At 34.6% G+C, this 14,815-nt stretch overlaps 1 protein-coding gene, 1 long non-coding RNA gene and 1 other non-coding gene across 5 annotated transcripts; 1 reads left to right on the top strand and 2 right to left on the bottom strand.

The window, feature by feature from the left end:
- The first annotated feature begins 608 nt into the window (after window positions 1-608).
- On the top strand, window positions 609-715 carry LOC131172349 (small nucleolar RNA R71). Its single transcript, XR_009142830.1, has one exon. It is a non-coding gene; the product is annotated as a small nucleolar RNA R71 (small nucleolar RNA).
- Window positions 716-2,130: 1,415 nt separating this feature from the next.
- LOC110632975 (uncharacterized) lies at window positions 2,131-6,996 on the bottom strand. 2 transcript variants are annotated; one of them, XR_009142669.1, is made up of 4 exons: window positions 6,590-6,996; window positions 4,885-5,895; window positions 3,684-4,811; window positions 2,131-2,919 (listed from the first exon to the last, which is right to left on the bottom strand). It is a non-coding gene; the product is annotated as an uncharacterized LOC110632975 (long non-coding RNA). The 2 variants fall into 2 exon arrangements; XR_002490745.2 differs by lacking the exon at window positions 2,131-2,919 and having other exon boundaries at window positions 4,281-4,811; window positions 4,885-4,962; window positions 5,800-5,895; window positions 6,590-6,985.
- Window positions 6,997-7,728: 732 nt separating this feature from the next.
- Window positions 7,729-12,525, bottom strand: LOC110632974 (probable fructokinase-7). 2 transcript variants are annotated; one of them, XM_021781383.2, is made up of 7 exons: window positions 12,186-12,525; window positions 11,196-11,413; window positions 10,377-10,589; window positions 10,055-10,252; window positions 9,740-9,880; window positions 8,766-8,882; window positions 7,729-8,085 (listed from the first exon to the last, which is right to left on the bottom strand). In XM_021781383.2, exons 1-7 carry the CDS (start codon window positions 12,205-12,207, stop codon window positions 7,951-7,953), a joined length of 1,044 nt encoding a protein of 347 aa, XP_021637075.1. In that variant the 5' UTR covers window positions 12,208-12,525; the 3' UTR covers window positions 7,729-7,950. The 2 variants fall into 2 exon arrangements, with proteins under 2 accessions (XP_021637075.1, XP_021637076.1); XM_021781384.2 differs by having other exon boundaries at window positions 12,412-12,435.
- Window positions 12,526-14,815: the final 2,290 nt, after the last annotated feature.

The raw sequence follows: 14,815 nt of genomic DNA, 5'->3' as shown, positions 1-14,815 counted from the left end.
TCTATTTTGGTGGAGGATTCATAGTTTTCTGCTGAAAATTAGGCAATGGTTGCCTATTTTGCTGATATGGAATTCCTTGTTGCTGTTGTGGTTGAAAATTCTGATTTGGAACTTGACTTTGCTGGTTTCCCCATGAAAAGTTGGGATGATTCCTCCAATTTGGATTATAAGTTTGAGAATAAGAATTCCCCATTTGTTTGTTTCCATAATTACCAACATATGCTGCTTGCTCTCCATAATCTACTCCACAGCTGGTAGTTCCCTCTGCATAAGCCACTTGTTGTGAACTTCCAGATGATGATGATGAACTAGCCAACATACTCAAATCTTCCATCTTCTTAGCCAAAACATTTGTAAGTGCATCAAACTTTGCATTAATCATGTTGAATGGATCAAGATCATACATTCCAGCAGCTTGCCTTTTTTGAGTTGGAGCTGGTCCTCTTGGACTACTCCAAAGATGAGTATTCTTTGCAATTTTCTCCAATAGCTCATAAGCTTCATCTTCATGCTTCATAATAAATTCTCCTCCTGTTTGAGCATCAATAATCCCTCTAATTGCAGGAGCGACATTTGTGTAAAAATTCTGATTTATCATCCATTTTGGAATGGCATGATGTGGGCATTGTCTCTCTAATTCCTTCCATCTCATCCATTACTCATAGAGAGTTTCATCTTCTCTTGGTCTGAAAGCTGTCATTTGATTCCTCAATTCTTGAGTTTTTCCAAGTGGAAAATATTGTGCAAGAAATGCATCAGTGAGTTGCTCCCAATTTGTAATGGAGTTGTGAGGTAAAGAATCAAGCCAATCCAATGCTCTATCTTTCAAAGAGAATGGGAATAGCTTCAATCTTGCTGCATCATCAGACACTCCAGGTTGTTTTTGCATATCACAGATCATAGCAAACTTCTTCAGATGTGTGTGTGGATTTTCAGAAGGATGTCTTCCAAATTGAAAATTTTGAATCATTTGAAGAACTCCAAAATCCATCTTGTAGCTATTTGCATCAATTCTTGGTCTTGCTATGCTCTCTCTCAGGTCATCAAACCGAGGAAAAGCATGATCCATCATACTTCCCCTACGCAGATTAGCAATAACAACTTCTTCACTTTGGGCTGCATTTTCATTGTTTCGATCATTTCCAGCATTACCAACACCAATTCTAATTCTTTCATCAGCCATGTCTGCTTCTAATTCAGTTTCTCTCAATGCTTCTTTTCTTTTTCTGGTTTCTTTCTTGTTGGCCTTACAAAATTTCTCAATTTCAGGATTGAACAATAAGGATGTGTCACTTGTGCTTCTAGCTCTTCTCATAAAAGATTAAAAGTACCTGAAAAAGAACAAACAAACACAAAATGAAAAGATAACAAAGATAAAACTATAAACAACTAAAATAATCAAGAATTCAATCTTAAACAAAACAACTCCCCGGAAACGGCGCCAAAAACTTGACGTGGCCCAACCGCAAGTGCACGGGTCGTACAAGTAATACAGTAAAGATATCGTTCCTACGAGGAGTTGTGTTAATGATTGAATTTTTGATATAAAAAGTTGACTAAATTGAACTAATTTTGAAATTAAAACAATAGATTGAATGGGTATTGGAGTATGAAATCTATATGTGCAAAATTAATAATCTATCAAACAATGAATTAATTAAACTAAAATTGCATCAAATTAAAATAGGCAAGTTCAAATATGGCAATATTCAAAATGGCAAGCAATTAAATTTGATTAGAAATTAACAATGATAAAAAGGCGATTCCGGAGTTCAGGATTTCATATTCGAGCTATTTTTGGATTTTAAATTGGTTATCCAATCTCGTAGAACTTACGGATTTTAAGGAGATTAATTCTTAAATCCTTTGAATACCCTTTCGAGTGGGACAAAGAGTGCCTTAATCAATCTAATCCTACTTTCGTGGACTTAGAGTTAATTAAGACCCATTAAGTTCTTTAATTAATCTGTGAATCCTCTTAATCCTTAGCCTATTTCTAGGTCTAAGTTAATTAAGTCCAATTTCTTGATTATCTATCACAGGGCCTTCTCCTTTCGGTGCCTCAACCATGGATTAAGAACATTACTTAATGGGATTCTACACTAAGCATGTCATTAAGCACACAAGAAATGAATAAAACTCATTAAGACCACTAAATATGGATTACCCAATCAAAATCCACAAAATATATCAAATATTACAACCCTTACTCTAGAATCAAAAGTAAACTACTCACTACCCATAATGCTTACAAGATATAACGAGTTTAAATGGAAATAAAGCTTTAATCTAAACTAAGAAACAAGAAATTAAACTCTAGAAAGGTAGGAAAAATTTAAGGAAAGAAAGAAATCTGCAAATCTTGGTTGAAAATTGTGTGGAAGGTGAAAATGACTCTTCAAATTCTGCCTCTCCTCTTCCTTTCCTTTTTTGCTCCTTGTCTCCCTCTAAAAGGTGAAAATGGGACTATTTATAGCATTTTCTGACATGGAGCCCTAAAATGGTGTGTTCTAGGAGGAATTTTCTGAGGGAATCTTCTGCCAGCTCATTAATGAAACCTTTATGTAACTGCATAAATGGACTGCATAAGTTATACAGTCCCTTATGCAGTTTTCGGCTGGTTCTGGTTCACTTACGCGAAACTACATGACTTGGTGCATAGGTTATGCACAATTCCGTGAGAGTGCATAAGGGAGGCGTGAATGTGCATAAGCTATGCAGTCTCCTTATGCACATTTCGGCAGGTATTAGAACAGTGACTTTTCTCCTTATGCAGATCTGCATAGCTTATGCGGTAAGTTATGCACAATTTGGTCAATGCATATTTCAGCTTGAAAACTTGTTTTTGACATCTTTGGCTGTAGAAGTCACTCCTCAATTGCCAAATTTCTCTTCAGTCCTTCAAAAACACCATTTTTCCTACAAAACAAAGTAAAAATTACAAATTAATCCAAAATTGACAATTATGAAAAACTAACTAATTAACTAATGAAATTAGCTAAAAAATGACTAATAATCAAATAAAATGGCTATGAAATTAGACCTAAATGACTATGCAAAATGTATGCATCAACAACTTTCAACAATCTTCACTGCGCGCAATCCACAATCCACATGTCTATGCTAGCATGCCTATCAATACAAAAAGCTTGACTCATATATACGAGAAATGTTCCCTAACTATGATAGTTAAATGGATGGAAACATGCAGTTCTATTTGAGTTATCAAAAAGGTGCCTGTGTCAATACTTCATCCATTTTAGTCCAATTAGTGAGCATTTTCAAGCTTAAGTCTTAATTCTTAATCGAACTTCGTGTACCCATGTGCGTGCAAATGCTTTTGCAGTTAATCACAGATACCGGTTTGACATATGATATACCATATCTTAGACCATCTATGATTATATTGTCTTCAAAAAAGCATCAGAAGCTTTTCAAACGAAAATAGATGTTGCTCTATGATATCCAATGTAAAAGTTGCACCGCTATTTGGCATCTATAGAAAAAGAAGACGAAGAAGAAACTTTTCATATTTTCTATTTAAATCATAATAAGCGATCATGCGTGTTATATCCATGTCATTTTAAAATTAAAAATAAAATTAAAAAAACAAAAGAGCTTCCTCCATAAAACAGGAACATTAGTGCTTTAATCTTTGTTCATGGTTGGTATGAGTTGCACACCTTCAGACTTGGCCTAGAACTGAGATATGTCGGCTACAGCGAGATAATCATTTGAGTGATTCATCGTTTTTCCACCACTCCCTCCCTGCCTTTTTCGGTGGGGATTGGAGGGAAGTGGTGCTGGGTTTAGGTGGAGGAATACACTCTCAATGTGTGAAATGTGCATAATGAGTTAAATTAATTCGATGGATCTCCCAAGACTCGACTTTGTTATTTACCTTGTTTCCCCTTCCAATGTATTTTCTTGCCTTACCTCAAATTATCTGAAACTCAAACATGCACAAGGGAGAAGGTTGAGTACATGTTAGCTTACAATAATATTTTTTTTTTTAAGGGGGAAATACATCCTCAAATATGAGTTTGTGTGCTTATGTCTGTCAATTTGTTTCCACATCGTCTGAGTCTGTGTTGATGCTAAACTCATTAGCGAATCACAGTCAAGAATGCCCAGTCCCAAAAATACAATAGAATAGATCACTTACTCCATGTGTTGAATTTGATACGTCCCAGATATGTTGTAAGGTCAAACCGTTGTAAGGTCAAACCATATTGCACCCATAGAAGACCATAAAAATCAGTATATAACACAACTAGTAGTTAATCCCAATCTGTACGTATCATTCATTCAAATTGTGCAGTGCAGTTTCAGTAAATTCTGTATTCCTTTATCAAGGAAAGAGAATCTTAGAAAAAATAATGAATATCAAAAACGGATCTCACTTCTATTGGAGAGGAAAATAAAATAAATAACAAAAATGATCCCGCTTCTATTAGAGAGGGGAGGGATATTTTTTAAAAAAAGGATTTTTGCTGAAGAAAGAAAAAAAAAAACCTAAAAAGCAATCGTGAAGGTTATCTGATATCTTTTATAATGCACTGGGTCTTGTCTTTGGCAGAATATTTGATTTCTTTCATACTACGGCATATCTTTAGCATTAGTACACCTTTCTGTTTTCCAATCGGATGGGAGTGCTGTCCATGAAGTAAATGCACAAACATAAAAGTATGATAAATATTTTGGAAAGAAAGATTTACGTGAAGAGAAGAGGTGGATGCTCTGCTAGAAGCTTCCAGTTGTCTTTTTAATTCCTCGAGTCTAGAAAACTGAGAGTTACTGCTTTCTGGGACCTATAGGAAAATACATCAAACATGTTAGCAACAAATGGCAAAAGTTTTACGTTTTTATTCAGTGAAGATATACCAGTTGATTCAAGTCTTCATATAACTTTTGCTCAATTGCTTCCTTATCCTGCACAGCTTTTGCTGATGCTTCCCAAACCTAAAAGACATTCAAGCAAAGATACAACAATGCTAAAGAGAAATACAATTATCAGTTACTTAGAGTATATAAAGGAAAACCACAAACATCTAGAAACTCCCACGAGTATGCCGTGGTCAAGAAAGAAAAATCATGTCTCCAAGTGGTGCAAAGTTCCTTCAAAGGATGCTCAATTTTATTTAATAACTATGAAGTAAATAGAAAATCTTGCTTCCAAAGAAATTCCACCATTTAAAAGATAAAATTTAGAGAAAGATAAACTAAGACTCAAGAAGCAGCAGCCACATATTTACATATGTTGCATATCTTCCCCTATGTTGTAGCTTGTACTCTTTTTACATGCAATACTAGAACATCGTCACTCCTACCGTATAAATGATATCTAAAATCCTATGATTGTTAAACGTTTGCCAACTAAAAGCCTCATCACATCTTGTCAGTCACTTTAAGATAATTCATAATTTGGCCAAAACAGACTACTTTATTATCATTATTATTTTTTAATCTTGCAAGTTTCACTCTTTATATGACTCAGTCAACTAGGTTGACTTGCTTCCTAACTAATGAGTTTTTTTGGGTGCTGGACCTGTGTGCTAAATAATTTCAAGCAGTGCTCATATTATTCAGGGTTAAAACCACAAAAAATGGCAAGGAAATAAGCTGAGTGTTGCAATCCTTCAGCTTGGCAGCACAAATTCTTTCAGTTGACATTTCTATTTTCTCTCATGTGTTCAAGTGCTTCAGGCATGCATCATAGATGAGAATAATCACAAAGTGAACCATAAACAATAAAAAAGGGAATTGAGAAAAATTGCAGCATAACAATATCATACCCACCTGCTTTTTTAGGTCCAGCTCTATTCATCTCCATTGCAAGATTTGCTAGCTCTCTCTCAACATCTCGTATTTTTTGAGTAATTTTCCTTAATATACCTACAAGAAAGCATCAGAGAAGCTCACACATATCCACATCCACATATTAAATTACTAGTATGGACAACAAGAACAATAAAAGATAAAGTGCACGGAAGTCCAACACAGAGCAAATGCGATGTGTCGCTCCTTTTAGCATATTATATTTAACAGACCAGAAGGTCTGTCTACAATTAGGTAATCTAACATGATGCTTCTAGTTCTACATTTTCTCTAGATCTAAACTACAATCCATTCACAACTCACAAGCACCCATTCAAGCTCTGTTTGGTTGATTAGAACAGAGGGAAAATTGACAGAGACAAAGATTTAGTCTCTTTGACCAGCCAACTTATTGAATAATACGAATATGCAAAGAGTTGCACTAAATTCGAGCTAAAAATTACTGATATGATAAACGATGAACGCAGTTCAAATTCGTTAAACCTTTAATCTCTAAAATTTCTTGTTTCTGGGCAACTAAACATAGCATTAAAGAAATGCCAAATAATTATTGAATTACAATTCTACATTACTTGAATATGTTGGTACACAACCACGGAAGACTGGAGGGTGACTCATATGGACCTTATATAGCAGTTATACAGTACCACAACAGATGATATATCTAAGACAACCAGTAACAGATCTAACTTTGAGAGAGAGAGAGAGAGAGAGAGAGAGTGAATTAAAAAAAAAAAAACTTGTGATCTACCTGGTCAATTGAAGCTGCTCTTCCTCGATTATATGCCATAACCAACACTGAATCACAACTGCATTCAGCAAATACAACAATTATAATGAACAGGTACGTGCATATGTATAATACAAAGACCTTCTCGGTGTAGGCAATGACAGGGGCTTCTCTGACGAAGCACCGGGTCCGATCTGAGGAAGAAGCGAAGGATTCGAAGCCATTTCTGTTTCAAAATGTGAAATTTGAACCGGAACAAAAAGGAAAGAATAATGCAAATGACTTTTGACCTCTCACTCAAATTAAACTCTACGAAGGTGCCCAAAAAAAAAAAAACTCAACCCTACCAAGATCTACCTATTTCACTTCAGTCGGGTCATTTATACGTTATAGGCTTCTTAGTGTTGTTCTATTTTATTTCCATTTAAAAAAAAAAAAAGACTTACTTCTGGTTTCATTTTTTTTTAATTAATGTCATGTAATATTTTTTGTTCAAAAGTGTCGCGTAATTCGAGTTGTGAAAATAGATACATGCAATTGTTTGTTAATATCAGCGTATTTTTTTCTAATGACGTTAAACATTGTTGTATGTAATATTAAATAATTAATTAAAAATACTTTAAAATATTAATTAATAATTTTTGTTTAATAATATTAGAGTCAAACACAATTTATTTTTATTAAAAATAAATTAAGATAACATATTAATAAACAAATTAATTTTATTTCCTTTTTAAGAATTTAAAATTTTTGAGTAAATTTATTCCGTAAAAATAAGTTGAGTACTTAGATAATAAAATATCTTATGTGACTGCTCCCCCTTTAATTACCCCTTCCGAAGACAACAATCAGGGACCCAATCCATAGCTTTTCTCCTCGCAAGACCAAATGGCTTCCTCACCATAACCATGCATAACCAGGCCAGAAATCATAATGTACTTCCTTGTACTCGTGCCTCACACACCCATATATCAAATTTCAGAATGAAAAACTTCTTCAATAAGTTTTGAGTGATAAATTGAAAATAGGGATGATAGCTTTCTATAAGTTTTGGGTGAACAGATTTCATCCCAAAATTTTCCATCTTCTCTCAAGCCTAAAATAACATTCAAAAACCAAAAACAAGATAATTCCCATCCTTTTAATTTGTAGCCTCTATCTGTAAATAATAAGACTAGATTTGCGGTCTTCCATTTTATTAATCAATCTAATCTACAACAGTTGAAATCAAAATAAGCCCAATTGACAGAATGGGGCTCATTCCAACCTTTTGGTTCATAGGCAAAAGAAATGGAGCAAAAACGTTGTAAACTACAAAGGATTTAAACCTACATCAACTTGATACAAGAAAGAGATAAATCGCCGATCTTTCACATTTTTCATCACGCAGGGACTTTACCTAAGAGTTTGAGGACGGCTTCTTTGGTGGGTAATGCAGGGATTGCACCCCTCTCTGTTACCGTTACAGCACCACAGCCATTTGCAAAAAGAAGAGCGTCTCTCAACCGCTTCTCATCCTACACAATAAGATATTAAGATCAGGTTATTTGAAGTAGTTTTTTTTTTTTTTTTTTTTTTAATATAAGTTTTTTGGAGTTGTTAGTCCTCAGAAGAGCTAGACTCGTACCATTTGAAAATGCCATGTGAATCACTAGAAACATGTGAAATAAGCTTAACCCAATGGTGTGAATTTCACCAAGGTGCATGTAAATAGAAAAGCATAGTTCCATACCGAGCTGAAGACTAGATTTTTCCAGAACCGATGATCCTGGCAGAGGAAGCAACTTGGCAAAAGTATAGAACTGTTACTAACAAAGTGGAATGCTTAGGATTGATTCACCATTCTTAACATACATAGTTGACTAGATTCCCGAAACTGCTTCGTATATAATCCGTCTCACTATAAAGTTTAGCGTCACAGACTCGATCCAGTAATGCCACATGATAAAATCCAAGAAAGTTTTAAATTTAAGCACTATAGTAATCCATAAAGCCCTCCAAAAAAATCCGTAACAGCTAAAGAAAAGGACTTTCTAGAGAAGCCTACGATAAATGATGTCCAGTGATTCCTACAAATTGCTATGCTGCTCTTTTCCCAAGAAATGCTTTTAGATTATAATGTTGTAAGAAATCAATGGGAGAAAAAAGATAAAACTAAATCATTACTCTCCATTCACGTGATAAGAACTAACAATACCTTCAATAGACATAGATCAGATGCTAGGCAGCTGAGAATCCCACCAACAAAGGCATCACCAGCACCAGTTGTGTCAACAGGCTTCACTTTAACACCAGCAACCCTGCCCTTGAATTCCTGCATTGAGTTTGGTTGATGTCAATTTCCTAATGAAACAAGCAATCATGTCATAGAGGAGAGAAAACATATAAAAGAAGAAGTTGTGGTTTATGCAAAGTTGCAAACAGCAGGTTTTCCAAACAGTATGTAGCCATCATGAACAAGGTAATTTCGCATATGATGATTTGTTGGATTCAGAAGTTCCATCAAATGACAATTCATCTATTTATTTTAATGAAAATAGTAGGAGCAAAGTTCTACAGAAAAATGGCAGTTAAATTTGACCTTATCCAATGTGGACTTGGGATACACGTATAGACTAAGTAAATCAATTGATAGTTTCCATTCCTCTTGAAAATTCCATTATAAGTGAAGACCCAATTATAAAGGATACAAATAAAAACACCCATAGTTGCAATCCATATTATTTAATTTTTTTTAAGTGCCTTTTTACACAAATTCAGGACATCATTACTGAGGAAAATCAGTCAAAAAGCTTGATCCATCATATAGTTTGACAAGACAAGCATTGTAGATGTTTCTCAAAGGATTACAATAAGAATAATGAAACTGATCCATATGCTTCCACATTCCATATACAGAAACACGCATTTAAATACCCAAAGGCTTTTTTTTTCTTTTCCTTTTTTACCTCCGATGTCTTAACTGACTACTGAATCGCATCGATAGAGAGAAGCTTAAGTGAAAACCTACTCTACAACCACTAAACTACCTTTTTGAATTTTTAACCACTAAACCACCTTCTTCAATTTTTAACCTGGTTGAGCTATGTGAAAAATTAGGATTTAGGATCTGTCTTTACAGAGATGCTTAATATGAAATCATACATATGAAAATAATAATGACAAGCTTACCTTGGTGTAATATCTACAGCCTTCAGAGCCTTCAGTCACAACCAAAAGCTTCAGATTGGGATGAAAAAGCTTCTTTAAGACCACATTATCATCATTAGGATCATCACCTCCAGTTAAAAATGTGATTTCCTCCTCACTTATCTGCCATTTCATAAGATCATCACAATGAGTTATAAAAAGTACCAGTTAGATGATCCTAGATGGCTTTGAACATGCATGGCAAGCACACACAGCAATTTAAAAAAAAAAAAAAAAAGAGCTAGTGCATTTGCACTTATGCAACAATATACAAATCACACGTTTTAATAAATGCACCTTAATAACATCAGCTTGTTCCCATATACTCATTATGCCTTTTCGAGCATCCTCAGGTGATGGCCATAATGCCAATCTCAAATTTGGATCATAAGAAAGGATGCTGCCAGAGCTTTTGGCAATCCTCATTGCAGCAAGATGAGCTGACCTGCATGGTTCCGCAATCAAACTAATAGAACCATAATGAAAGATCCTTGCCTGCAATCAATATAATTTATGAAAAAATTTCAGACAGATGCCCTGCAAGAATTTGTATATTCTTTTGGTCTATGTTACCTAATATGCTACAGTACTCGTTAAAAGAAGAAAGAGAAAGCTAGACCTGCTTGAGGAGATTCATATCTAGTTCTGACTCATGAAGAAGCATGTCTGCACTGGGATGACGAAAAAATAAGAATTCACGTTCACCATCAGCTCTGAGAGTAACAAATGCTAGTGCAGTCCTTGCGCTGGGATCAAATCGTACACCAGAATGATTGACATTGTTTTGTTTTAAAATGTCAGCCAACATATAGCCAAAATCATCATCACCTAGCTGAAATACAAACGGCAGGTAATTTGAAATAGGAATGGTTAGAAGCAAGGAATCAAAATTGTTCATAGATCACAGAAAGAAGAACATTGAAACAAGGCAACAAAAGTATAGAATTGGAACTAAAATTTGTTTTTAATTACAATCTAAGAAAAATTAAAATATTAAAAACACAATCAGGTGTGGACAAGATGTGTCAAAAACCTTTGTTAGAACCATGATTTGGATATAGAATCACTTCTAATTCAGGGATGGCTGCTAAAAAATCAGGTCAAAAGATTACAATAATTGACAAAATATGATTATACGAATTCTTTTGTTCATTCATATCACCAAATGGCCAATTAATACATTGACAAAATATCCATTTTATATAACAGATATTGGCTATTTCATTACCATATTTAATGAAATTTTCATATATGTGGCTTTTCCTTTGGAATTAGGGAAGTCTACATTTAGTTAGCAGTAACAGCCGAGTACCTGACATGCCACTCTGTTACATATAATCCAAGCACAAAGCAACTAAAGGTCCAGTGTTTGGCATGCAATAAGGAGGAAAGGAAACCGCTAAATGAACAAGACTAAGCTATATTTATTCAAATGCACCTTGCCTATAAAAGCTGATGAACCACCTAGTCTTGATATGCAAACAGCCACATTAGCAGGTGCACCCCCAGGAGCCTTCTTGAAAGCAGGTGCTTCAGCTAGTGAAACTCCTCCAACTGTTGGCACAAAATCTATCAACATTTCCCCAAAGCAAACTACTAGCGAGATGTCATCTTTAGACCGTCCTTTCAATTTTGAGGCATGATCTTTAGAATCATCTGCACATTTGCAGTTGCTTTACATCAGTACAAACTATGAATAAACTGGTTCAATATTCCCGACCAAATTGAAGTAAAAAAGAATGTTGTGCCTTGCAAATCATGATTGGAAAGTTGGACCAAGCCAGATTTTTCCTTTTTTTTTTTTTCATTTTGGGAGTTTCTATCATAAATTTGTTTTTTACAGAGTAAATTTAATTAATAAAATCCAATCTAATGACCACGCCGTTCATTTTTTCCTCATATTAAGGGAGAAAAAGGCGTTGATAAAACACAACTAAAGCAACTCTTTCTGGATCAATTGCCTAATCTATAAGCCCTACCAAGAATACTGACGTTTAATGACCAAGAAACAAAATTTTCAATATGATTTGATCCCAAATCACTCGTATCTAATAAACCTCTGATAATAAGTAGAAAGCCAATAATTATGTGAAATGTGGATTATTACAAAATTCAACAAACTAAGGCGTGCCCAAAGCACCAGAAATGGGATAGTAATTTCATCGAACAAAACAAGAAGACAACATATGATTCAAAACAGTGAACAGAACCTGAAGCATGTAAAGCAAGATCTCATGAAATAAGCTCAAGAATCAACAAACAAAAGACAAAACAATCTCGAAAAATAAAACAGGTATATCCTATATACACGAATCAATTATTAATGACTGAAAGAACATCGAAATCCAGAAACAGAATGAATCAAGAATCCAAAAGATAAAAGAGTAATGGAATTAAAAGGAAGGAAGAGAAAACAAAGAAGGAGCACCTGTATTGTGATTGGGTGCCATTCAAACGTTGAAACTGCGAGATTGAATAGAAAGACGGAGTATTGCAAGACAAATCAGAGAGAGAGAGAGAGAGAGAGAGAGAGAGAGAGAGAGGGAAGGAAAAGTTTAGGTTTCTATGTGATAAAAAAGGAGATAAAGAAGTAAGGAGGTGGTGGTTGTATACAAGTAACAAGCAGAATCTTCAAGGAATTGTTCAAAGCTGACCAGATTATTTCTCGAGCACAAGGTTTGTACAGCTACAGCTTTCCTATTACCCCCACTTTCTTTCTTTCTTTCTTTATTTTGCACCTCTCCCCTGCTTTGACCCACTGAATCCAAAGCAAAGCGCGTGGCGGCACCGCAAAGTGTAGTATTGAATTTTGTTTAGCATAAATGAAATTTTTAAGAAAAAAAATGTTTAAAATCTTATTTTTATGGTTTATATATATATAATACAAGCCATGATCTGGAAAACAACTGCGGCGCAGGCTGTGGCTCGCCGCCGATATGGCAGCTGTCTACCAGAACATTTTGATTGGAAAACGGTGGGCCATAGTTTGCCGCTGTATTGATGCATGTGGATGTGGTTTCTGTGAATAAGTTTCGGGAAATTATCATTGCACAGTTACAGCTCAATTTCGACCGTCAAAGAAAGGCAAAGTACAGATTCCAGACAGAGAGACTGCCGCTGTCGTTTTGGAGAATTGACATACCACAATAATAACATTTTTCCCAGCCTTTTTCTTCTAATTTAAATTGCATCTGGATCCGACGTAAATTATTGATGGAGATGGTCCCATATAAAAAAAATTAACCTGTATATTAGTATTATAATTGGGTTTTTTTTATACGTTATTTTACCAGATTTATTCGTTAATTTTCATTATTCAATAAATATTCAATCCATCAACATCAGTAAATGACAATGATTACATCTTCAAGAATCTTCTACGAAGCCATCCAGGAGAGGAGAGGGGTCACAGGTTCCCTCCGCGCGTAAAATTCCTCGTACCAAAGGCTTCTGCATGGAGAATAAATGGACAGTTCCAAAGCCCGGTCCCGGGCTAGGCCTTGAATTGGATTTTTTTTTTTTTTCATGAAATAACTTTTTTTAAGAGGGAGAACTTAAATTGGATGTTTGTTTAAGTTGATTTTAATTTTTTATTGTTTTAGTATAATTTTGATCTAATTTAGATGACAATTTCAAAAATAATTTTAATTCAGAAATCATGCTAAATTGAATTAATTAATTTTAATTTAGTTTAAAATTAATTATAATTTATTTAATTTCAATTAATTTTAACATCATTTTAATTTTAAATTAAAATAAATTAGAGTGACGTGTCAAAAAAAAAAAAGGATATTAATGGCAAAAAAAAATTGCCGTAGCCAAATTAAGTTACCTATCCAATTAAGAGCGAAGCATATGTGATCCCTGATGGCCTGACTTGAAATATTAATTGGTTTCGTTGAGCTGCTGTTGACCACCTTCCCTTGCTCTTCTTGAGTGGGAGGGGACAGCTCATCCCCATACCAGAGACAGGTTCATCCCTCCCCATCTCGATTTTGGGTTGTGAATAGTTGGTTTAGTTTTTATTTTATAGTGCAAAACTAATGCTGATGAGAGAGGGATTGTGATAGGATCTGCTTCTTATGAAGTTCCAGTATTAGTTTTCTGGAATCTCCCCATTCAGCTAGCATCTCAAAGGTGCTTTCAATACAGATCGTTTGGCTGCTAGGTTCCGATCTCTTTAACTATATGTGAGTAAGGAGCCTAAGTGATGCTAGGCCTTTCCAAGCTTTGCCAGCGTTTACGTGGTCCTATATCACTAGCTCGACATGTGCCTGCCTTTCTGACCTGTAGGTATCCCTGATTTGATTTAGTGTTTGGGATCTCTATTTTTGGGATGGCTTTTAGTCTACATGTGCTTTAGTTTGGTTGAGTTTCCCTCTATTACCGTCTCCTTATGCTCGCTTTGTATCAATATGCACTTAAGCAATGGCGATGGAGAAGGTCTTCCTTCTTTGCTTGTTGGGTTGATAAATTGAGTATGTTATCTGATAATTTTAGAATTTTTTTTAATTGAGAGTTGGTTTGTTTTTGAGTTTGGCCTTAGATATTGTTGGGATTATAAATCTCACATCAGGAAAATATAAACATAAAATGATAAGTATAAGAGGTTAGATTGTAATATTAACTTGGCTAATCGTTTTGATGTATAAAATAATATAATCACTTATATAAGTCTAAGTCTGAATTAAATTGTAATTTAATCAATACTCTCTCCAAATTTAACATAGTATTAGAGTCCAAGTTGAGTTGTGGGTTTCATACCTAAGGTTATATATTTGAGCCCGTATTTGGTTAAAAATATAAACTAATTACCAAGTAATAATCATATGATTGCGCTTGAGGGGGGAGTATTGAGATTATTGATGTGTACTCCGCAAGTATACAGGTCGTTCAAGTAGTAAAAAAAAAATATCGTCCCACAGAGATTTGTTGTTTGAGTACCAAACTATAAAAGTCACGATTATTTGAGCAATCGATAATGTGTGCCAAAAAGTAAAGTAATAAATGTAGCAAATTAAATTGGGAAAGTAAAGAAATTATAATAAAATAAGCAAT

This window comes from Hevea brasiliensis, chromosome 13, assembly GCF_030052815.1.
Source record: "Hevea brasiliensis isolate MT/VB/25A 57/8 chromosome 13, ASM3005281v1, whole genome shotgun sequence".
In the NCBI taxonomy this organism is placed as follows: Eukaryota; Viridiplantae; Streptophyta; class Magnoliopsida; order Malpighiales; family Euphorbiaceae; genus Hevea; species Hevea brasiliensis.
Note: the sequence above shows the minus strand (reverse complement) of the source record. Positions and strands in the feature narration are given on the sequence as shown.

Excerpts from the sequence above, each read along its gene's own strand:
- LOC110632974 (XM_021781383.2), bottom strand. The coding sequence starts at position 12,207 with ATGGCACCCAATCACAATACAG. Across the intron at positions 11,414-12,185 it reads GGCACCCAATCACAATACAG|ATGATTCTAAAGATCATGCC; the intron begins GTGCTCCTTCTT and ends GCAAATGTGCAG. Across the intron at positions 9,881-10,054 it reads AACAAGCTGATGTTATTAAG|ATAAGTGAGGAGGAAATCAC; the intron begins GTGCATTTATTA and ends ATGAAATGGCAG.